The sequence below is a fragment of the Falco rusticolus genome, chromosome 2 (assembly GCF_015220075.1).
Source record: "Falco rusticolus isolate bFalRus1 chromosome 2, bFalRus1.pri, whole genome shotgun sequence".
NCBI classification, from domain to species: domain Eukaryota; kingdom Metazoa; phylum Chordata; class Aves; order Falconiformes; family Falconidae; genus Falco; species Falco rusticolus.
This window is the reverse complement of record NC_051188.1, coordinates 3,893,723-3,919,006: the sequence shown is the minus strand read 5'-3', so window position 1 is coordinate 3,919,006 and position 25,284 is coordinate 3,893,723. Positions and strand designations below refer to the sequence as shown.

Genomic DNA, 25,284 nt, shown 5'->3' with positions numbered 1-25,284 from the left:
CTCCTGAGGTTTCCCAAATCCCTTAGACTGGTGCTTCCCAATATTAAATTACTTGGATTCTTCAGTTCCCACTGAAGCTGCTGAGCTCCCACTCACACATTTTGGCCCTGGTCTAGACTATGTGGCCTTCAAACTACAGAGATGACATTCCCTAGGTGCCTGTACTGAGGTGGAAGCAAAGGACCAAGGTGCTGCTTCAGCAAGACTGCAATGCCCCCAGGATCGTATGGAGCACACTGGGGCCCTGCTGCAGGATGCAGTGCCTTCAGGGTGCAAAGGACACTCAGAGCCATGCAGCACCATGCCCACATGCAGAGGTGGGTGATGAACTAGAAACCAGAGGGAACCAGGTCAAAAAGGGGCAAGAAAATATTTAATTTTGTTTCCCTCCCCCTGCAGACAGAGCTGAAAGAGACGAAGAGCTTGTTCAGCAGCCAGGCTGAATTACAGAGCCTGCGTTTTGTATGTGCCAGGGGAGGGAAGACGCAGAGATGCTCTGGTCACAGAAGGTCATCCCCTTGGCTTTCTCCCCTTCCTGCCATGCAGCAGACAGAAACCAGGTGAGCAATAACATTTACCCAGATGGACGCTTCTCCAGAAAGCAAATACCACGCCATACTCCATACTCTCAGCACCACAAACCCTAGAGAAGAAGGAAGCACACAAACGTGCACACCCACGCACACCCTGGGAGCCTTCTAGCTTCAAGTACCAGTCACCACAGAACCAGCTCAAACTGCCCCGTGGCACCCAAGACTTCAGCAAACAGGGAGTCCATCCTGTCCTTCATCTCATCACAGCCAGATCCTGGGTTGTGGCTACTCCTAGTTGGACACAGATGGTAAACAGCAAGGAACAGCAGGAGAAAGCCAAGAGCTATGGCTGCAGGGAAGCTATGGCTTTGCTGTGTTGCTCTTAACTCCATCTCAGCCAAGAGAGACATCCATGCCTCTTTACTCCCAAGAAGAACCTGTCTTGCAGGATCCCTAAGATCCTAAGCACCATCAGAGATGATCTGCTCTCCCTAAAAGTGCCTGCTGAAATGGCCACTGAGCTCCAGGCAACAAAATACAACTTAGAGAAAGCCTGTGTGGATGGTCCTACGGAAAGATATCGCCTGATAATACAGGGAGGGCCAAACCAGTGATTCAAAGTTCTGGTGATTCATACACTCCCTCCCACATCCTTCCTCCTGCAAAAATGTGGGACAGAGGGGGAAACCAGAGCCAGGGCTGGGAGAGGATTTTAAATTCTCGGTCAGTGAGAGGCTGATTGCAGAGGTACCAAGTCTGGCTTATGCAGAATGAGCCAGTTTGCTGCCTCTGGCTTTGGGTTTTTGAGGTGGATTAAGGAAAAAAAAGACCCGATCAGCACAATTCTCTTGCACTCGCTGGTGTAATACTGCTTCCCACCAAAAAAGCATGTGGGCTTTTCCTCTGCCCTCCCCTTTGGAACTCTTTCCCCCAGCACACAGTTTTCTTCCAAATGTATTTAAACCAGAAAATATCACCCTCATCTTCTCCAGCTAGTCCAATTCCACACAGAGTAGTAATGAGCAAATCACCCCCTAATTGGCTTTATAATTGGTGACTGTCTTGCCATAAATGTTTCCCAGTGCAGATTTCTGAGCTTTAGATTCACTGGGGATCTGGATTGTGTCAAGCCAGCTGCAGGGAGGGAAAAAGCTAAGGGGGGAAATAATCATGTGAGATACAACATCTGCTGCATGCCAGGACCATTTTTTGCTAACAAGATTTTGCAAGGAGCAGACTAGTTTAATTGGATTGCAGAGTCTGCCTGTTTCAGGATCAATGCTTTCACTCAGACTTACAAAACCAGCAAGATAATCTATTAGTGTGGGTGCGCTTCCCCCCTCCTGGGCAATGGGGAACCACAATGATCCTGTGTCCTAAAGGTCACTCACAGAGCCAAGAGAGCAGGAGGCATCCAAGCACAGTGAGCAACGGTGACACAGATGACACAAAGGTCCCTGCACTGCCTTGCTGCAGGTACCTGCACGGGGATGCAATTTTGCAAAAAAAAATTTGCACTTGAGTGTCATAAGGAAGGGAAGGGGAACAGGGTGAGTTTAGAACACCAGGGATCCATGTATTCCAACGGATTATTACAGAATCATAGAACACTTTGGGTTGGAAAGGACCTTTAAAGGTCAATTAGTCCAACCCCCCCACCATGGGCAGGGCCCCCTCCCCCCAGCCCAGGCTGCTCCCAGCCCCGTCCAGCCTGGCCTTGAGCCCTGCCAGGGATGGGGCACCCACAGCTGCTCTGGGCAGCCTGGGCCAGCGCCTTGCCACCTTCAGCATAAAAAATTTCTTCCTTATTTCTAGTCTAAGTCTACCCTCTGTTAGTTTAAAACCATTGCACCTTGTCCTGTCGCAACAAGCCTGACTGAAAATTACATCCTCAGTGGCTCGGCTTCACCCACAGTGAAGGGCAGGTTTGGCTGGCAATATCTGCACCTATAAAACTGTTCGTGGGGGTTTGTATTGCCTCAGTCAGGCGTCTTTAATGCTAATCCACCCAGAGTATCTCAGTGTATACACATTTGTATCTGTTATCAGCCCCTGTGCCATGCAAAGGGCATTGGACACTCCGCCCACGGCCAACAGGACTTGCTTGTAAAGGGAGGCATCAAAAAAACACGCCCCCACCAAGCCCATGACTGCTTGTGTACCTCAGCACCACGCCATGCCGTTTGCTTTGGCACCAGAAAGAGCAGGGATGGTGACAAACAAGATCTAAAGGTCAATTTTGCAGCCTTAGACAGGTCCCTCTGCAGTTTTTGTCTGCCAGGTATCCAAAGCACAAAGTCACCAAAGAGCTCTCTGTTGAAGTAGAGAGACGCAACACGCTGTGAGAGCACTGCAGGAGCAGGCAGAGAGGGAAAAGGATGGGAAGGAGACTGGAACAAGTGCAGAGACCTCAGAACTGCCATTCCCATTCCTCTGCCCATGCTCTCCAGGGATGCGCTCTTGGAAAGCCTCACCATTACTGAGCCCAGCACTTCTTCGGTCTCTACCCAGGCAAGACTGATGCAGAGGCCACCACAGCCCAGCTTTTAGCATCTCCACACATTCAGACGCAGCCCTCCCCAGACTGCCTCTCCCACAACGAGTTTTTTTGACACGTCTGGTTGCAGAGCCACTAAGAAAAAGTACTCCCTGGATCCTAACAGCCCTGAGATCTGCAGGTTTCAGCACCGAAGCACGAAAGTCTTAAAACACCTCGCTGACAAACTGGGGGATAGGATGCTCAGAGGTGATGTCCCCCAGGTTACCCCATTCAGAGGCAGAGGTGGTCCCTCCTAGTTTCAAGTCCCAACACAGTCTGGTCACCGCATGAGCCATTGTTCCTTTATGGAAATGATGTCACCTGGCTCCTCTTCCTGCTGCATCGCCTGAGCCAGCCTGACCCTTACGAGTGCACACAACCACAGGTTCAAGAAGCGAAGGACACTGAGCAAACACAGCAGCTCTCCACTTGGATCTCCTCCCCTTAAATCTTGGTACATGTAGGCATGGGCTCTAGGGAACTATACCAGAGAGGTGGAGAAGGAGAAACAAAAATAAGCTCCCATGGTTGTTTTAACTTTAACACTCTCTGGCAGATACACCTCTCTGATTCACCACAGTGCTGCTGGCCACCTTCTCCCAAGTCACCCCACCCTCCATCATATCCCAGTCTTGAGCTCTCCTATGGATCTCCTTTGACTAAACTCTCTTGCAATGGTACTAAAGACTTGCAGGGCTAGGTACAACCCTGGTCTGGCAGCATCATGGGTTTAAAACACACCTGCCCTCCAAAGCCCATCCTCTCATCATGACACACTGCACCCTCAGTTACAGAATCATAGAATCATTTAGGCTGGAAAAGACCTTTAAGATCATCAAGTCCAACTGTTACTGCAGGATTGCCAAGTCCACCACTAAACCATGCCTCTAAGCACCACAGCTACATGTTTTTTGAACACCTCCAGGGATGGTGACTTCACCACCACCCTGGGCAGCCTGTTCCCGTGCTTGACCACCCTTTCAGTGAAGAAATTTTTCCTAATAACCAATCTAAACTTCCCCTGGTGCAACTTGAGGCCGTTTCCTCTTGTCCTATTGCTTACTACCTGGGGGAAGAGACCGACCCCCACCTGCCTACAGCCTCCTTTCAGGTAGTTGTAGGGAGCGATAAGGTCCCCCCTGAGCCTCCTCTTCTCCAGGCTGAACAACCTCAGTGCCCTCAGCTGCTCCCCATCAGACTTGTGCTCCAGACCCTTCACCAGTTGCACCAGCAGTTCGAGTTGTGGGGTCTATGCTCAACCAGAGTAACTGCTTTGGCTTGAAACTGTCTGCATTAGGCCCCAAACTTGTACTTGGGGAGGTTCACGGTCCTGTTGGTACAAATGAGGGACCATGAACCACAAGCATGAGCCACGAGGCTGTCCCACAGCTTGCACCATTTTAGAGCCACCTTGGAGGACACGGTGGTGGGGACATGTTGGTGAGAAGGGAGGAACCTATTCAAGTAAGCCCTGCTGCGAGAAACCACAGTATTTTGGGAGGAATAGTCCAAACCCACCCACTCATCACAGAGCTATTGTGAAATCCTGGAGCAAGCTGACATGACCACGAGCTCGGCTGCACTGTTTCTGCCTCCAAGTGACATAATTCAAGTTTGGCATTCGTGCCTGCTGAATGCTGCCCTTCCTGAATCCGTTTCTGTGTCTCACCGAAAGCCCATTTTCCAAAACAGGTTTAGGAATCCAAACCATGCAGGCCTTTTTTGTTTTGTCTGTCGTTTGGTTATTTTTCTTAAATTATCCTAAGATCCAGGTTATTGATGGGAAAACAAAGAACCTAAAACTGCAAAGGAAAATTACCTCCACCCTCCACTGTGCATATCTCAGATAAAAACCTCCTAACTACTTTTCCACAGGGATACCTCCCACACTGCCTCAAGCCATACTGTCCCAGAGCGAACAACTACCCTTTGGTTTATGATTGTGTCATATTTATAGCACAGCAGCATCTAGAGGAGACCGAGACCAGGACTTGATCCCACCACAGCCCAAATTAATCCCTGACTATGCAATGACAATGAAGAGGTTATCATGGGTTTAAGCCATTTAAAGAAAATACATCCAGCCCACGCCTATTCTGGTTATTCATACCCTGGGTGTAGTTTTACAAACAGAGAAACCTGCTTTATGAGAAAACCACCCTCTAGAAATGTGGACTCATGAGCTTCTGTTAGCTGGGAGAAGGAAAAAAAAAGGGGCATTATTTAGAGAAAATGATTCAATATTCACCCGCCAGGAAAAGGCTGAGCTCCTGCCACTGTTGAGAGAAGGAAGCAGAAATTAACTTGGCAGCAGTGTTGGCTGTAGGCACCCAGCATTAGCTTTCCAGCACCTCCAAGGGGGTGTTCCCCAAAAAGGATGAAGCCTGTATTTAACAATCCATGAGGATCTTCCCAAGAGGCCACGGGATCAAGTCACGAAGCTGCAGGAGTTCACAGAGATGTCGAACTCAAGCAAGCTTCATCCCTCCTCGGTAGCATTGCTTTCCCCTATGGTGCTCTCCCGACCTGTTTGAGTTTCCCACTAAGACAGGCAATACCCAGTATTTCCAGGTGGGACTCTGAAGCCTTCAGCTCATGCTCAGTTTGCTGCCAGTTTACTGAGAGACACAACAATGCAGGTACAGCAGCAGCAGCTCCAAGAAAGGGAACGAACAAGCTCTTGCAGCCACAGGTAGCACATGGTCTCCACACAAACTTACTACGTGATTTACACAGGCTAAACACATATGGTTAGACTTCAAGCCAGTTTCTCCAGTTTTTAAGCACTTTGTTTACATTTTCCATCATTAATTCTTATGTAACTCTATCAATGGTATTTTTACCAGACCACAGTCAAGCCTTAACCATCCCTGACCACTCTCCATTAAGATGGTTCGTCCACCCTTTTCCTTCTGGAGGGGAACTGGGAGGAATGCATCACTGAGTGGTGGTTTCTTCCCAAAGATGCAGAAATATCAAAGATGTGGGATGCTTTGTTTCATCTCTACGTGAACACGCAGGTCTCCCCCTTCAGGTGATAGCTGCCTTGTTGGTCAACACAGCTCCTCTGGCCCCAGCTATCACCTGAAGAGGACAGATGTTTTAGCTCGCCCTTGCTGACTTGATCTCTTCTTGTAAGACCTGAGTGAGACACTACCCACCTCAATGGGTAGAGAAGTGGTGCCAGCTTGCCCCTGCTCCACAGGGAATAGCAGCTGAAGCACTGATTTGCTTTAGGGCACTTGAGAAGCCGGGGGTGAAAAGGTGGGGGTGAAGCCAGAGCATATGGCAAACTCCCTTAACAGCATCAGCCTGGGGTGCTGCTCTTGACTACGCTTTCTGTGCCAAAGGACGGTCTAAAAGGGGCCTATTGGTGGGTTTTCACAGAGGTGAGCATCCAGATGAGGATGTGAAGGGGTCAACAGATCACGCAGGTTAGCAGCCTGCTGCGCAGGCTTGGTGCTGGTGAGCTCAACTACCAAGTGCTTGTGCTGTGTGCTGTGCTCCAGGGCACCGCTGACACCCAAAGGCTTTGTCCTTTCTCAAGGATGCTATTCATTCTCCTACTCTTCTCCAAGTGCCCCAGTTCAGGACTGTCTTGTCCATAGGGGTGGCTGGGGCATAACAGGGAGCTGAGCACCAGGTCCCTACAACTGCACATGGCAGCGAGGCAGCATGCAGGCTGGGGACAGATAGCCAGGAGCACGGGTAGGACGGTCAAGCCAGGCAACACCATCCCAAGGACTTCATCCCCCCATTGCACAGCATTTCAGTGTACACAGGTCTAAATGATGGCACTGGGCTAAGCGCCTTCGCATAGGACAAAAATCCCACCGTACCATGCTTCCCTGCACTGCACATTTCAGTCCACACTATAAACAAGTTTTTAATCTTTGCAGGGCTTTGGAGGAGTAGTTGAACAGTCTCTGTGTTAAATCATATATATCAGAGGAGAAACAGTGCCATTCCACTCACTGTCAAATAACGTTGGTGTTTTATCTTAAAAAGGGACGACTCCGAGAATTTAATGCTCCGAACAAATAGTTCAGACAGTGTCAAGTTGTTTGGCAGCGAGGAAAGGACAAGCCCTTGCCCTGGGGTGTTTACAAAGACAGACGCTAGCTGCATTTATTCAGCCCCTATCAACCCACTGATGCTCCTGGACTGGACAGGAGTCCAGGCTCTGCTGAGCAAGGCAAGAAGGAAAGATGATGGAGGGAGGGTTTGTACCTGTTTCTTTACAGCTGTAGGTAACGCTTTGCCCCAAACACATATGCATTACAGGGTTACCATACATTTAAAGGGAACAGAAATGCAGAAGCAAGCAAGTGGGCACACAAGATCCAAAGGGTGTACGCTGAAGTTAAGCCAAAAAAAAAAAAAAAAAAAAAAAGCAAATCCTGAGGCAGGGACTGGTCTTAAAGCAAGTGATCCAAAATCATGGAGGATTTTCCTCTCCTGGAAAAACAAACCTGCATAGTGCTTAGAGGAAGCAGGTCAAGTTTAGTTCAACAGGACTTAACTCAAGGAAGCCATGACCTCTCGTTACACAGAAATCAGCCGACGCATCGACAGTTTCCTCTAGCTTCAAGTTTACTAGACCAAGGAAACGGCTCCTTTTCTGCTCCAACTGCAGGGCCAGCGTGGCTCTGGCTGTCGTCCCCCCACCAACACTTCCTTTTGTTTGTTTCTTTCTTTAGCCACTTCTCGCAGCAGCCGGACTCAGCCCTCGGCTTTACCGCACCTCATGTTTTATTTTCCTTCTGCAAGAAGCAGCACTGTGCCTGATCAAGTCTTTGCAAGGGGCTTTTGAAGGGCTTTGGCAAAAGGCACTTGTTCCAGCAGGACAGAGCCTGCCCTTAACACAGGCAAATCGTCCCAAAATCCCATTCTCTCAGAGGGCTCAAATATTAGAGCTCACAGTCTTGCACGAAGATTAAAAGCCTGGGCTGATCCAGGGTATAACTAGCTCTGTACCTGCCCCGCAGGCTGAAATGTGCCCCTTCGGCACCCCAGAGCCAAATCTGGGAGGATTTGCACCATTCCCTCCCACGGAGCTCAGAGGGCAGCAGAATCCCAGGGCTCCTTTCTGCAACACCCTCTGCTATCGTTATGCTCTTTCCCATTACCCACACAATAATTTCTAGACACTGACACGCAGTTGCATAAGGAAGCAGGCAATGAATCTAATCCACTGATTTTACTGTTACTTTTGCATTTAAGGCCATGTCCTTCTGATGCCAAGGACAGAGCTGACTGGCTGGCTAATTTCTTACCAAAGGCTGCAGTAAGCTGTTCTCATGCTGGGAAGCTCATCACCCCCCATCCTCACTGGGGCCAAGGGGGAAGAGTGTGTTTGCCTGGCACCATAGGGCTGTGGCCCTGGGGGGATCCAGCAAGGTCTGCTAGAACACAGCCAAGGTCAGCATCACATGTAATGAGAGGAGACACCTTTTAAAATAAGCATAAATAATACCAAAAATTATCTTCTCCATCCTTGAGGGGAAGGGATGGGGTGAGCCTGTGAATGGCTTAAAAACAAGGTCAGTTCAGAGATTGCATTAAATGGTGACCAAATCCTCTCCTGGCAAGGAGCAACCAGACTGGCAATCAGATCCACGCTTTACTGAAAACAGCAGATAAATTAACAGATCAGCAGCTCATAAATTCCTAAGCTGAGAGAAACAAAGATCTGGAAGGACTCTGACTCCCATGATGGATCGCAGACAGATGACAGACTGCTGGGAAAAGATGATTCCTTGGTCCATCCAGCAGCACAGACGAGCCACAGCATCAATGCCAACCGCAGGCATCCTTTGGGCAGGACCAAAACTGAGTGAGACAGGCCAAAAAGCTGCAAAAAGCTGAGCAAAGGCATCCCTGGAGTGCAGGTGCCCAGAGGTTAGTATTTCTGGCAGAAGAAGCTCCAGAGTGGGGCACCAGGAGGTTATTGCTCCCACTGACTGTTACCATTCTAATTGCCTCTGTGTGCCTGCTCTGAGTGAGCTTTCAGAGCAAAGAAATGCAAGAAACTTAACCTCTGTCTTCCCCATTATCTTCACCCTTGTGTTTTTGCCAGCTTCCCAGCCTGTGCTATACACTGGGGAACAGACCTTTTAATGCAGAAACTTGTGGGCGGGCAAGTGCCGGTCCTGCTTTTAGTGAATTAGTTCATTGACTCCTTTCCCCTTCCAGGAAAACCCCACGGGGATTGATTGTATAACCCTCACTCAGCAAGCAAAAGGAGCTAAGTGCTCACTAGCACAAGGAAAAGGGGATCTGAGAGACACTCTCCCATCCTGCAATATCTCCTTATCCTCCAAACACAATAACATTGAATTCAGGAGACAATGGATATAATGGACAAAACCCCTATATGCAAGTCAGGCTAGATATATGTCAGGCCAACAGGGAATTGGCTACTGCAAAATGGTATTTTCTTGGTTTCTAAAACAAGATTTCTCTTGTCTGGCTGGGGGTGGGGGGGGAGAAAAAAAAATCAAACAAAAATCCAGGGCTGTGCAAGACAGCATCCCTCCCCGGTGCCACAGTAGGGCTGCAAATGCCATGGCCCTGCTGCCCTAGGACCTCCCGGTTCCCACAGGCCTTCCCAAAAGAGCTGCCCCTCTGTCTCCCCCAAAACTACTCTGACTCTCAGACTTTCCCCTCCAAATGACACTGCCTTCACCCAGATATAATACTGCCATTTAGCAAGAATCTACCTTTATGCTGTTTAATCAGTGACAACCTCCCTTGACAATCCCTGCAGAGGTAACTCAGTGCTTGCAAGCGAATACTGGTGAGAGATAAAAATACTGAGAAACAGGGTTGGAAGGCAAAACTCTCCCCCCGAAAACGGGAAGGTGTAGACTACATCCAAGAGAATTTCTCTGGTGGTTGCAACCAGCCGGGCTTGAACTCACAGTGCAGAGGTGCAGCTCAGGTTCAACCATCACCGCACGTCACCTTGAGCCACCCAGTCACTGTGACTACAGCCTGCTTGGAAGCCCTTGTGCTTCTCATCACATTACCTTTGGTGCAGCTCGGCACTGAGTTGCCACCTGGTGTCCCCCCAAGCACCTGTGGGATATCTTGTCCCAACCACTCTGCATCTCAGGGAAGACCACGAGGTGCTTCTGCAAGGTCCTGTGACACACTGCTGTGGACGGGGAAATGCCTCTCAGGCCAGGGAAGAAAAAGCCTTCTCCAGGCTCAACCTGTCTCCCTAGGAAGCGGGGGAGGACCAGAGCATGCAGTTTGGGTGGTTCAGCATCACATCTGTGCACAGTGTAAGTCTCCCCCAGACATCACTTGCTTCCCACAGGAGCATAGTGATGCCCAAATTTGTCCTGGCTAGTGACCCATCTCAGTAGCAGGTCATTGCTTGGTGGACTGAACCTGAACTGTGTGGCCCACCTTGCTGCAGAGAGAAAACAAGTCTTGGCTAAAGCCCAGGGTTACTAACGACCCAAATTTAACCCTGTACCAACCCCATGGTGTCACTGGAAGCAGTCTGTACCCAAGAAGAGAGTCTGGAACTGTGATGATTAGAAGAGATGAACACTCCTCACAGAGTAGATTAGCCAATTCCACCCTCAACCATCACTGGTTTTTCCCCAGGGGATGAGCAGACACAGCTGGGTGCCCCAGATCTCCCCTTATCTCTGCCACCCAGCCTGCACCTCATCCATCCCCTTCCCCTCCCCATTCACCTAGCTCCCAAAAAAGCCCAGACCAGCGCACCCAGTGCACAGAATAAAACTCCTGCCCCCGTGCTGCACTACCAGCTGCACCTGTCTCAAACTGGGAGGGCAAAACCCAGAGCTTGAGGATCAGGCTAAGACTTTCTCTATGGGAGGTACTACTTGCCTGAATACAGAGACCGCCCTCTCCTTCATACGGTAACAGGCAGAGCGCAAGGGAAAGGAATTTCAAGCAAGGTGCTGGGATTTGGGCTTAGCCCAAAAAGCTAGGTTTAATTTCTAATGCAATAGCCAAGTGCTGCTGCCAGAAAGAGACGCTGATGCTGCCCTAGCAGCTCTGCCCTAGCCAGCTCCGAAATCTGCTTTGGCTCAGCAGTGAGCAGCCAGGCTAATTTGTAAGTGGATGCAGTGAAACAACATTCTTTGGGACCCGCTCCCCAGCTTGGGCTGATGCTACGGCTTCCCTCCCTCCGAAACACTCCAGCAATTAGCTTTCTGGCTTCGTCCTGCTGCATCACGGAGACATTCGGAGGCCGGACCAGAGGGCTGGAACAGCTGCTCCCTCTGCAAAGGTCTGGCACCCAGAGCAGGGCTCCAGGCCAGGGGGAAGCAGGGAGGAAGGGAGGGAGGGAGGACACGCCGCTGGAAAGAATAAAGGCCGAGCCCATTCCAGGAAAGGCTGCAGCGCCAGATGCAGGAGGAAGCTGAAGCAAAACAGAGTGACCTGGGAAGGGTTATTCATGAGCTGTTCCAGCAAAGCCCTTCAGCCTCCCCTTTTCCTTCCCGCCCAGAGAAACCTCAAGCAAGAGGGAGCACACTGCAGAGATTTTATTTTTTTTATTTTTTTTCCATAGCAGCCTTAGGCTTAGGCTTTGGGAGCGCGTGGAGGAGCAGAAAGGATGAGGACAGGTCCTGGTGGGGAAGGAAGGGATGCACAGGTGAGGGATGGGCTCTTTAGACCTGTACTAGTACCATGTAAAATAGGTGGGAATGAGATCCCGCTCCTGCCAAAGCTCATTCCCAGCACACCAGCGAGTTCACTACAGTTACTTTTCACATGCAAGTGCTTTGTCTGAAAAACGTAGCTCCTACGTATCACTTCTCTCCAGATCTCACTAGATCACATGACAATCTTTCTGAGAAAGCAAACACTTGTTTTTAATAGCTGACAGCTTTTATTTCCACTCTCCACCCACTCTGCTCTCACCGCAAAGCATGGCGAGCTCTTACGTTTTATCACGCGGTTTCAGCTGAAACTCTCCAAAGCAAACCATGGCCACCCTGAGAGATAACAGAGGTGTGTACATGCCATCCCCTCCCTGCAGACAGCATCCATGAGACTGGCAGACTCCATTTCTGGGTCGGGAAGTCCCCAAACCAGCACATATCAGAAGTCAGGATTATCACCCTATCTGTTTTTTCTAAACAAGAATGAAATATGATTGCCTAAGGGAAGATTTGCTGGTTGTAATAGAAAGAGGATGCTGCAGGGACTCCGTGTGGCTTAATAACTGTACTGTGCAATTACCACACAGGCAGAGCAGTTGGTTTGAACTTCGTGGACCCTACTAAATACTGTATTGAATTGGAGAAGCCGGTGGTGTTTCCCAGCTCTCTTGCTGACAGCAAAATGGTGAGATATATATCAAGATCCCTAACACCCAGGTGCACCGCATTTGCTTTCTTGCAGAAGATGCTGGGACCTTTTTCTGGGCTTTTCCCCTCAGAGAATTGGTAGGAATTGGGTCCAGCAACTAAAACGTCACTTTGCATCAGCTGGCTGGCACAAAGCCATTCTCCCTCTGAAATTCGGTCACTTTTACCAAAAGGAACAACTGAAAGAAAGAACCTGGGCAAAGCCTTTAGAGAAAGAAGCTTCTGTAAACTTCAGCAGTACCCAGGGCAGATGTGAGCTCAACTTCTTGTTTTATGGTGATTTTGTGGTCAAGGCAGCTAGACAGGTCTGATCAAACGATCAAGGAGTCTGCTATTGCTCTGCACAGACTCCTAATGCCAAAATTGCTAGCAAAGTTCCCTTCCTCTGGTACAGAAGCAGCAATAGAGGGGCCATCTCCATGTCTAGTTAAGCATACAGGACCTTGCTTGCATGTGGGACCCGCTTCCAGCACCCATTCCCGCTGCCAGCCCATGCCAGAAAGAGCCCCAGTTCAACCATCCTCTGCTAATTGCTTTATCTTCGAAGGCTCCTTCCAACCCAAACTATTCTATGATTCTATGAAACTGCAGAGCTGGCTGGTTGCAAAGGGCTTGAATTCACACCGTGCTTCAGCAGGGACGGCCTTGGACTACATGAGGGTGCCACCTTGCAGGTGAAGACCAGAAGGCCCAGAAAGCTTTCTTAGAAAGATCTCATGCTCACCACAGCAAGGCAGCAAGTGGATGGTACCTTGCTGGCTGACCTCATGTCTTCCTAAGCAAGTGTGGATGCTACATGCCTGAACATCGAGGGCTGTAAGTGAGCTGAAAGCCAAAGCGGATGGAGAAAAGCTCTGAGACACAGATGCTCAGCAGAGGACAGGCAAACTTTGTCCCTCTACAACTGGATCCAGTCCTCTGTCATTAGACATGGGGCTGAATTAATGTGCATGTCTCTGAATGGAAATCAGCAAGGGGGTGTCAAATACCTCCCTATCTTTTAGTCCCAGAGAAAGTTGTTTAGAAAGTCTCAGGCATCACCTATCTGCTGTATAAATGGGATGCGCAAGGTGTGTTCACCTTGTCCCCCACAACAAGACCACACCATGGTGGGTCTTGTCTTCAGAAGGCAGCTGTGCACAGAGCATCTTTCCACTCCAGAAGACAAGGAGAATAAACTAAAACACACACAGAGCTTTGCACAAACCCTGTGTGTCCAGGCAGAGCTGGTGTGGAAAAGCGCAAGGCAGAGCAGAGAGAAGCCAGACCTCCTCCCACGAGGAGCCTGGTAAGATGCTGGGGGGCTCAACCCCTCCTGCCACACAGAAAGAGTCAGTTCAGCTCCATCCCTCCCTTCACACAAAGCCTTTTTGTCCACCCCTCCAGACTGCCCTCACTCAGACAGACGCAGCACTGTCTTGCAAAAGGCCAGCTGATTTTCTGGGCTGCCAGCGTAGCTGAAGATGACAAAGGCAGCTCAGGCGACCCCACCATGCTGAAATGCCACCAAGCTGCATGCAAAACAGCATGGGCTGGGCAGAGAGGATTGCTTCTACCCACAGGCAAGGAAGGAAACCCAGGTGTGTTAGATGCTGTGATACTGCCTCTCCCCAGCCACAATGATCGTTGCTCCCTGGGACTCCTTGTATTTCATGGCAGTCAGAGAAGCGGGTTCATGGTTAACCCCAAGCAGCTGGCCATACCAGGACACACAAATTCCCCATAGTGCCCCCAGACCCTGACATGCATCATTTGGGCTGGCACTGAGGACAGCAGAAGGGGGACAGGCAGCATTACCCTCAACCTCCCACAACCTGCCTCCATGACACACTGCTGTATGGAGGACGTGCAGAGTGTTTTTTGCAGAGGACATGCAGAGAATGCAGGTTTTGTGCAGGAGAGGAAGGATGGGTTAGACCACTCACCTCCCAAAGACCCCAAAACCACCTCACCTACCCAAAGCTTATCTTCTTTTCACTTCCCAAATGGACCACCAAGAGTATTCAGAGATAAGTTTGCCCTGCTGGACCCACCAGGCTTAACCAGACCAACCTGGCTGCAAACCATCTCTCTGGGTTATGCATGAGGAAACCAAGTCACAGTGAAGCCTCCTTTGCACTTGGTCCTCCCTGGCAGTAGAAGAGCCTGGACCTGGGTGCAGCAGGGCTCCCTGGAATCCCAGAGGCTCACAATACCACGTCTAGGCAAATAAACCCTGCTGGGGATGGAGAGGAGATGTTGGCTGAGGCTTGGGACCCTTGGTAAAGGATGCACTGTGTATTTTCGGGGATGCCTGAGAGCAGAGATGGTGGAAAGCAGTGCTGAGGGGCAAGGGGATGAGTGCACTTACTTTTGGGCGCTTCCACTGAATTCCCTGGATCCTTGACTTGTAGAAGAGCGAGTCATCATTGGCAGGGAAAAGCGGGTCCTCAAAGAGCTGCTTCCGCCGCTGGCATGCCTTCTTCAGGGAGGCGTAGCGCTGGTTCTCATATGGCTTCACTGAGGAAAACATCTTTCCCCACCGGCCCTGGGAGGACAGACAGAGCAGGAGTGAGATGGGGCAGGGTCCGGCCAGGGACACTCAGTCCTCCTTTGCAGCACCCAAGTGGTGAGACCAAGACATCATGACTGGAGATAACCACCCATCCTCTGTCTCCACCCTTCCCCAGATCTGGCTGACCTACACCCCTAGACCACACATTTACAGTCCCATGAAGCACCTCTGGCTCACTCCAGGAGGTATGAGTGTGCTTCATCACCAATTTAAACAAGCAGGTAAAATTCTGCATCCAAGTGAGGAGGGACAGATGACTCCCTTAAGCCCAAGTGTACCTTGCTGATCCCCTGGACGATGGACTCCCATTTACCCCTTAAGGTGGCCAAATGCCACCAAAACAGGCACAGTAGGAGATGATAGCTGGTGTCCTGCCTCTTAGTGAATTTGTAACTCATTTGGGAAAAGCACAGCCCTCTGAAGCAAAGGAGAAAACATGCTCTGCAAGATGGGTGTGCAGAGGTTTTATGGGGGCTGAGCCCTACCCAGAGCACCCCCACTGTGCAGCCTTGAATCATGGACATACATTTCATGGTTTCATCAGAGATGCCAGTTTCTCAGTAGACTTTTTTATATCTGTTTTTAATTAAAAAAAGGCCTCCTGGCAGAGCACCATGTGCTTCTAGATTAATTATTCTGTCTTGACAAGCGCCTAGCTTCCAGGGCAGAGATGTGAATTTAGCAATCCAGAAGACAGCAGGAAACCGTTGCCCAAATGCCCCCCTGCTCTTCACCACTGCTCCATCACCCCTGCCGTTCAGTCACGTACCAACCCCTTTGCTCAGGTCCTCATCCCTTCACCCTGCAGGCTGCACCTCCTTGTCCCCCACAACAGGCAGAAGGAAAGGGGGTGCTTTACCTTGTTCCCCTCTACTAAATCACAGACCTTCCAAAGCTCCTTCCCTACGGTTTCTCTGTATTTATTTATAACAGCTACGTACTATCCTTCTCTCTCCCCAAAACAGGATGTCCTTTTTAAAATGTTGATCATTAGTGACTCTGGTCTGAAAACATATAGGCTGGTTTCCTAAAGAAATGGGGGTTTGTGTGCCACATAATCCCAACTATGGTCTCCAGCACCATCCATAGTAAAATGATGGGTGACCCATCCAGCAGGCAGATGCATCCAGCAAACTGACCTCTAACTGCTCGCTATGAAACATACAGAAACCATATGCTTATTGTGGTATTATCACAAGTGGTGGGACAAGAAAGATGCAATAAAGGCTAATAGGAAGCACCTAATCTGTAAACATCTAAAATCCAAGGGATTATATGATCACTTATAGTTGAGCATCAATTTAGGAACAGTGTCACATCCCTTGTTAATGAACCACTAGGATTAACTGAAGGAAAGTAGGTGTTTGAGTGCTAAATGAATGTCTGTGCTGATCAGAGTAATCCTCCAAGAGCATCACTCACCCAGCCAGTCTCCTCTCATCTGGAAGAGAGGAAAACACTTCACTTCTGCAAAGCAGAAGAGCAAAGGATAAGTTTTAGTTGTATTAGTCAGTATTTATCACCTGATTAGCAGCACAAGCGTTCATCATTCAGAGCTTAAGTGAATCCAAAATAACCCCCTTGTTGGCTGCTCCACAGGTCCCTGCCGCCGAAGCAGCCTGGGGGGTGCTTTGTGCCAGCCAGCCACCTTTCTCCAAATCGCTTGGTGTGTCCTGGCCCTGTGCCCTGAGATACAGCAACTGCAAAAACTGCATGAAGGGGCAATTAGGCTTCAATTAAACATGGTCTGAACTGCAAAAGAGGCACCACCCTGGGTGGACTGCATAGGATGGATAGGGGCAACAGGTAGCTGCATCTCCCATGAGGAGACCGTTGGCACTGGATGGCCAACAACCCAGCTACCCCAGTGTCTCTCTACTCCCACGTCCCTGCTGTGGAGGAAGAACATAGGGAGCATTTAGTGATGATCCTCCAGAATTGCTGATCTGAGATTTTAGAGTTTATAATGTCTTAGCTTGCAGGTCAAAGACAGGGAGAGCAGCTGTGCCTTCAGCTCTATTTGGAAACCAAGGTTAGGACCTTGCCTGCGTAAGGCCAGTTACAGAAGTTTTAATTCATGCAGCAGCCTTTGCAGGCAGCTCAGCAATGCATTGAAGTGCTGTTGTATACAGGGCTTATAGCAATGCTCACAGGATTTTCTCCTTGGCATCAGGACCAGTTTCCAGATGCCACAAAGAAGCCCAAGTGCATCACGTGCCCTCAGAAAAGCCTTAAAAATAAACGGCCCAATATAAAAATCTAAATAATACACCAGATTTACTCCTTGTAGAACAGCAGACAGCCTCATTGAGCAGTCAGGGAATGCACCCACTAGCCAAAACATGCACCCACCCTGCTAAAAGCGTCAGGGAAGGAGCTAACCTCTGGACCTCCAGCTGAGGAAGAGGGTGAAGGACGGGGAGAAGTCCCCAGGGAGGTCACGGGGACGTCTTAACAGTGAATGAGCTCCTTTTGAGTGACAATCAGGCAGGACTTTCGCAGTTTCAGCACTCACTGCTAAGAGACACATGCAAAGTGGCAGTGCTGGGACGGGATGGTTGCCAGCTGCATGAATACAACAGGCTGAGAGAGAAGGATGCTGCTTTGGACTGAGATGCAGGATGCTGAGTCCAAGCAGAGATGCTTGGACTGTTGCATGAGCTGGGTTGACAGATGGACAAGGACATTTCCATGGGAGGGTGTGCAGACAGAACCAGAGAGATATAGAAAGGGAGCCTGGAAAGGACAGGAGGGAGGTGTGGTGCCTTTTGAAAAGCCACGCTTGAGTTAAGGCAGGAGTTATGGGTTTGACACAGGAGATGCTGGACGCTGCTCCACAGTCTGTCCAGTGGCTGAGTGCTGGTACTGGCTGCTCATTCATAAAATTACTGCTCCTCCCCAGGCAGCTCTGCAATGACAGCTTGGAGCTGTATTTTCCAATGACCCTTGCAACTCTGACTTCCATGAGACACCCTGAGCAATGTCCATCCCTATGAGAACAGGACCGCGGTGCTCTTGACCGAGGTGCTCCAGGACCGCGGTGCTCTTGACCGAGGTGCTCCAGCCTTTCTGCTGCCCAAATTTACCTGGGAGAAAAGGGCCTTGCCCTCCTGTCCCAACCCACAGTGACTGTCACCTAGACAGCCATCTGTCCTTGCTGCGGGGCTGCTCTCACATGAGAGGGCAGAGATGGGTTTGAGCTACAAAGGAAATGTCATGCAGAGCAAGAAACGATACTGTTCAGAATAATTTAAAAAAATGAACAAACTTGAAAAATAATTAAAACAAAGGGATAGGGGATATGTTCTTAGGGCAGTATTAAAGTCCATTACTCTAATTTCATCCTGACCAGGCTGAACTTCAGATCTGCCACATTAAAATGCTTAAGGGCTGTCTAATTACTCTTTGCCTTCTTGCACTGAGCTAGGATGCTCCAGGAGCACAAGAACTGGGCATTTTCATGCCTGGTCCAAATTAACAACCCTACACTTGCACATGAGTGTGTTTGTGTGTGAGCAGGGAGGGGAATCTGCACTCACAACTCTTAGCATAGCCAAATTTGTGGAAACAGTGGCCTGAGCCCAACTTCAGTCCAACCCTGAAGGAGTTAAACAGGAAACTATTTTGTTGGAGGACTGAGCCAGACTTATGACTCAGGGGTGTTGCACACTGGCCCTTTTCACCTCCAGCATCATCCAGGCATTCCAGCTCCTGCCAGCTGGTAACGATCAGGGCTCTGAGCACTGCAATGGGGGAGAAGGTTTGAAAGCACTTGCATTGGCCAGGACCAGGTACTTGCTGAAAAGCTCTTCCTTCCTCCCCCACAAACTGCTTACTCTCCTTCCCTTCCAGCTCAGAGGCTCCTGTACCACACAGCTAGCTGTCACAGGCTAACCACACTTGCTTTATCTCAAGGCTGCACCCCGTCCAGGAGCAAAGGGCTCCTTGCTTGGAGATTCTGCAGTTGTCTGCCTCTAGGTCAGACAAAACACTTTGTCCTTAGAGGACAGGATCTGCTGGCCCGTGTTCTCCAGCTCTGTTCTCATTAAACACGAGATATGTTTGATATCACATTGTAAAGGCATAGCATCAGCCAAGAAGATGAAGCAGGAACCAGGCATGTTGTTGCCCAGTCTGCAACCAGGTGCAACCTGGTAGGGGCAACCTACAACACTGCAGCCCAATAGCAGGGTGTTCAGAGCAGCCAGGCTCTTCCTAAAAATGTTATTTAATTTTTTTTCCAGTCTCCTTGGGTGTTTCTGTTGACAGACACAGGACAACACCGGGGTTGACCTTCCACCTGCTAACACAAAAGTCCAGCTCAGCAGTGGGAGATGCTGCTGACACAAGGACAGCTTCACATGCCTTTTCTCCAGAAACCAGGGAAGATGCAGTTGAACCATGAATCACTCTCTACACTGAACACAAGATAAGCCCTCCACACCCAACATGTCTATGAACAAAAAAGCCCCAAGTCACAGGCTAAAAAGTGACAGTCCCATTGAAAGGCTATCAGGACTGGCAGCACATGGTCTACAGCAGGTCTGAGCTGCATCCCCAAAGCCCTTTCCCACTCCCAGCTGTACATCTACCGTAGTTTTGGCTTGGAGTTGGAGTGCCATGGCCCAGAGCCAGCCGCACCGCATAGCATCCTGCATTAGGAATGTCCAGAAGGACTGGGAGGTGAAGCTACACTGACGAAAATTAGAAAAAAAGACATTATTTCTTCTTAAATTGACTGCGGTTAACCAGGGGAGCTAATTCCTATGGGAATTTATAGGTAGTTCACCTCCAGATGTTTCTGAGCAGAGTTGGGCATCTTTCCAGAGCAGCTGCTTTAGCCAAAATGCAAATTAACGAGCATTTACAGTGGTTACTTGCTGAAACAAAACTGCTGAAGAACAGAAAACAGAATGAGCCTTTCTGTGCTTTATCTCTTCCCTTCATCCGGTGGTATCCCTGTTCTCCTCTAAGAGCTAAAAACTCCACTAGGCTAAAGGTGGAACAACCATTTTTACTCTTAATTATATTTATATCAAGTTCTGACTTTTGTCAGTAATTTACTGCAGCACAGGTGGGATCCGAATCCGGACACCAGAACACAGCACTGTTTAGCCAGAGGGTTAATCTTGCACGCATGTACATGAGGACCAGCCGCTCCCCCTCAGAAACTCAGCATAGTGGATTTAGTCTCAAAAAAATCCTTGATGTGGTTAGAGGCTGTTTGTTCTGGGTAAACTTGCTGTATCGATAAGCTTTCTGCAAAAGTGGCTAAGTACAGCAAATGCTCCCTGATGACATCTCCTCCTCTGTGGAGTGGGAAAAAGCATCATCCTCCATCTGCAGGGATGCTGGTCCCTCCTGCAAAGCACTCAGAGACATAAAGAGGAAGTTACTGTCTAGCAGCTGGCTATTACTGCAAAAAACTCAGGAAAAAAGTAGTCTTTCATTTAAAATGCATTTGCAGCACTGCCAGGGAAGGAGCCAGGGTCGCTCATCCTAGCAGAGAATTAGTGCATGTGACTCCGTATCACCAAGGCAAGCCTGGCTGGCCACATCCGCACAAAATCGGCCACAGAGAGTATGTCAGATTTGGAGGCTGTTTCCAGTAATGCACGGTGATTTTTATCATGCTGCCTTTATTTCCTCTGGTTTTCTCCCTCCAGAACATTGCTCCCTTGTTGCTTAATGGCAAGAAGACAGCGCAGGGAGACAGAGCCAGCAAGAGGGCTTGGATATGTGCAGCCTTTGTGTATGTTTTTTCCTGGGAAGGCCAGGGTTAATGGGAGTCTGGGGGTCTGGGAATCAAGGAACCAGCTGGGTGTGATGGCCAGGAGTTCCCTTTTGCTTGGATAACTCACACTGGGGACACCTTTGGCATCAGGAGTTCCTCGTTCCTTGCAGGTATGAGTCACCATTTGCAAACAGTCGCTGTTGGAGCTGCAGGAAGAAAGGGCAGCCCTGAACCGTAAACACCCTAATAACCCTGTGCTGGTGGCAAGCACTGCCTGGCAAGAGCATTGCACACAAGATGTGTTTGTGGCACCAGCCAGACTGGCCCTTCTGCTCAGCACAGACGTTAAGGTCAGATGGGACCAGGACATATGTTTGAAGGCATCCTGGCACAGGCAGGAGTAACAAGCTCAAAGCAAAGCTGGTGGCAGCATTCCCAATCAGGCTGGGAAAAGCAGGAGGCTGGAGAGACACAGGACTAGCAGGGACAGGGGTGGAAGAACAGCAGAAGAAGATGGCAGAAGGACAGACCTACAAACTGGGGGAAGAGGAAGGCTAGAACATGTCACCAAGCAGCCAGGATTGGCTGAGGCATGCAGAGGGGAGCTGAAGATATTCACCACTCTGGGTCCAGTTCATCCCAACCCACTCATGCTTTGGGGAAAACGTAAAAGCTCAGTTTTGAGTATCCCCCAGCACAGCCCCAGGTGCTGTTCAAGCCCTGGGCCAGCTTTACCATGGCAAGCACATGTTACAATAGGCTTGTTCTCCAGACCACAGCAGAGTTAAAAACCCTTGTAGATCAGCAGAGGTTGAAGGACAGGCACCAAAAGGCAAATTAATGGGCTTTGCCTACGCCCAGCCCCTGGAGAAATGCACTGCTCTGCTTTGCTAACCCTTCCGTGGCCCAGCACTCAGACCTTGACCCTGGTTAATAATTGCCAGGAGCAACACAGAGCACCAGCAACAACAAAGCACTCCTGAGCTCCTCAGCAGCCCTGAGGCTTCCCCAAACAACCCTTCCTGGTGGCAGGAACCTTCTCCAGGGCTCCCCCAGCTTTATATACAGCAGCTCAAACCAGGATGGAGTAGCACAGGGATGTGGGGCTGGACTCACGTAGTAAGGTCTAGGTTCAAACATGGCATTGCTCACACAGAGCAGGTTTTCAGGCACTGGAGAAACACAGCCCAGGAAGAGCAGTCACACATGCAGAACTGAGCCACCTCCATCTATGGTCGTCCAGCCACATGGACCTTGCTTATTCCAAGAGGGCTGTCACCCCACACATGCACTGCTTTGAACACAGACCACCCACCCCATGAGGTTACAGGAGTGCTGAGCCCTTCTCAGCATCCATTTTGATCACCGTTGGTAAAAAAAAAAAAAAAAAAAAAAAAAACCCAACCAAAAAAACAAACCCAAAGGATGCTATCTTTGCAGGAGTGGACTGAACATGTATTTCTATTATTTATTCAGGACTTCTAATTGAATGTCTGGACCAGCTTCTTTTAAATCTGGTCACACTGACTCCACTGGAAGCCCTGCACCACGTCAATACACTTGTGCTGTTTTTCTTGCCAGCTGGGCAAAAAAATTATGGTCTAAAGACAGACCTGTACCTTTGTGGTATGGCTAGAGGGAAGGACAGAAGCAGCACAGGGCACCACTTGAGGTAGCCTAGAGAGCCTTCTTCTTGAGCATTATGGGTCACAGAGGTGCTTAACTAAGGGATTTGGGTAACCGGAAAATTCATTCAGAGAACTCATCGTTAGCACAGATAAAATGCAGCACGTCTCCACACAAATGCTCTGCCTTCCATAGCTTCTGCAGCCTCTAGGATAATTAAAGCAATTGAACTTCAAAAGATGCAGAGACGCATGCCTGAGGAGCAGAAGAGATAACAGGGCTGCAGCTACTCTGCAAAAGACAGAATCAAGGCAGCTGGATCCTACAAGATCATCCCTCCCAGACAAGCTGTGCTATTTGTCCTTCTGGCTGATCCTAAGCATCCCTGCTGCAGTTTCAGCCCAGACCACGTCATAACACCAACACCTTCCCCAGGGCTACGGGTTTCTTCTCTCTCCCTCACCTTCACCCCTTGGCTGCAGGCAGAGCCCAAAACTGTCCTCTTGGAGGCCTGGAGGTACAACCAAGTCCTTCAGGTGTCCTCCTGAGAGACTCCTGGCCATACCAGAAATGTGTCCCTTGACCTGCTCCACTTCAAACCAAGCAGGATTCAACCATCACCTGCAATTTCAGCCAGCGAGGGCTCCTCGCTCCCCACTGCTTCTGATGATGGGCTCCACACCCCACAGAGGATTGGCTTTGTCCCAACCCTCCAGCTCCTGGACCCAAGTCAGGACTCAAACCTCTGCCAAAACAACATCTCCCAGCTTTGGCTAATAAACAGTTTTAGTATTTCCTCTTTGCATGATCTAGACCTGAATAAAAGCACCGAGGCACTCTGCTCCTTGCCTGCCGCCTGCTTGGGTCCTCCGTTTTCAGTTTTCCCCTTTGAGAGGCTCATAACCCCCTTGCCAGCCCTTTCCTGAGCCCCACGTCCTATAAATCCCATAGCCACAACAGCAAATATCCAGACCACACCTAGGTACTGCCTGACTTCAGAAGAGCATTCTCCTTGTCTGCAGAACCTTCAGGATGTGCCAGCAAGATCAGCCATTTTTTTAATTTACCTCCTTTTCCCTCCCTGCCTTTAATAAGTTTTCCTTTCTGTGACTCCTCCACAGCACTGCGAGTACAAAAGTGGTATTTAAAGGCTTGTGGCAACTCAATTTGTTAAGTGTTTTGAAGAGGGAAGCCTCTCTCAGGTCAACTGGATCACCTCAAATGTGTGGGGTTTATTAGAAATCTTCGTTACTGGAGCCACACAGCTCTTGCAAGCTGAAAGGTCTGAACGTAAGATCCCAATGTCTCCGTTTGAACTCTCCAAGTTGTGTTTCTGCCTTGGATGCTGTAACAACCCCAACCTCCCAGTCAACTTTTGCCCCCTTATTCCTTTATTTCAGCAGTGCTGCTCTTCTCTAACATAGAGGCAAGAGTTTGCCACGCTGCCCTCGGAGCTGAAAGGCTGCAGCCTTTCACCAGGAGGGACTAGATGCCACTTCCCTCCCCCAGGGAGACGGGTACAGGTCACGATGCTGAGCACCGCAGCTTACCTCCATTCAGCTTCATCTCCCTACCAAGCATCTTCCCTGTCAAGTAGCGGGAGGCTGGATGGATACCTCCTGTGAGACACATCTGGTCCATGACCTACAGCTGGATGACCAAAGCCAACCAAACACCACAAGAGCTCCTGCTATGCACCGTGGCTGACAGGCCACAGCAGTGCAATATTTGCTAGGGTAGGGACAGATTGTCTCCTGCTGTGGAGACACTGTGCACAGCAGAAATATTCAGGGAGAGACTGATCCATTTCACAAGGTACAGCAGGCTCCAGAACGTGCGAGAGGTCTCCATGCACCATCTCAACATGACCTGGGTAGGGGGTCATGCTCCCCTTTGTTTGCGTTTGCTTCCCAGCACTTCTGTAACAGGATCAGCCATCAGGATGTGCTGCATCCCCATGTCATCCTGCTCCATGTGGTCCAGAGGGCAAGGTAGGACTCTGCACCCATGGGCTCCACATGGTCTTCTGGGTCCCTTCCTGTGGTAACCCAGAAAAAGACCCTGCCCTTTGCTAGCCCTTTCTTAGCATCCTGAGCTGTGCCCTCAGGCAGGCTCCCCAGGTCAAACTAACCCATCGCCAAGCCACAAGCATGAACAGTAAGACCAAAACCCTGCTCCTCATACTGCAACTCCGACCTCGCGTTTGGGGCTAAAATCCAAAATCACCGCTCCTCTGAGAGCATCCACTGCCCTGTGGCATTCACCTTCCCAGGGCTGCCCCTGAGGTACATCTCCCAGAGGCCAGGATTACAGGCAGCAGCATCAGGGGAGACCCTACACAGGCAGGATAAAAAGCAGCTGTCCACCCAGCTCAAAAGATTTCTCCCCGATGAGGTTTTCTGCTCTTTTGAAGCTCTCCTGCTTTGCTGGAGCCCAGCACGGCTGTGCTTACTCCTGCTGCCACGGCTGGCAGCTGGATCCATCACCCCTGCTCTCACCCCAGTGATAACGTCTGTCACCGCTCTGATGGAAACTGGAAACTCTGCCCGAAGCTGGAGCAGGCGCCAGCTTATCTGCAAGGAGGTTGCTCAGGGCATGTTACTACCATAGAGTTAATGGCAAGCAGGAGACCACAGGCCGGGCACAGGGCTCTGGGATGGAGGTACAGAGCAAGCATCCTGCTGGAAGTCCTTGCTCCATATCTCTTCAGATACCCTTGTGCTGCAGCAGCCCTGAACTGCAGCAGCAACTCACAGGGTACGTACCAGATGTACCCTGATGTGGGGAAGGGTTTCGCTTCCCCTCATGGGACAGGAACTCACTGCAGCCACGGCCACAGCCCCGCATTAGGCACAAATCACTGCTCTCCTGCTCCTGCACGAAGACCTGCCGGGCAGCCGAAGGCAAGACTTGCCAGGCGAGCAGCCAACAGACACCAG

General features: G+C 50.0%; 1 protein-coding gene across 1 annotated transcript in view; it reads right to left on the bottom strand.

Moving 5' to 3' along the window:
• The window catches only part of CAPN5 (calpain 5), a 57,765-nt gene that overhangs the window by 26,523 nt on the left and 5,958 nt on the right, over positions 1–25,284 (bottom strand). The window contains exon 2 of the mRNA XM_037377030.1: positions 14,782–14,958. Within this exon, the coding sequence (XP_037232927.1) occupies positions 14,782–14,943 (162 nt within the window). The 5' untranslated portion in view covers positions 14,944–14,958. The remainder of the gene's footprint in view (positions 1–14,781; positions 14,959–25,284) is intronic.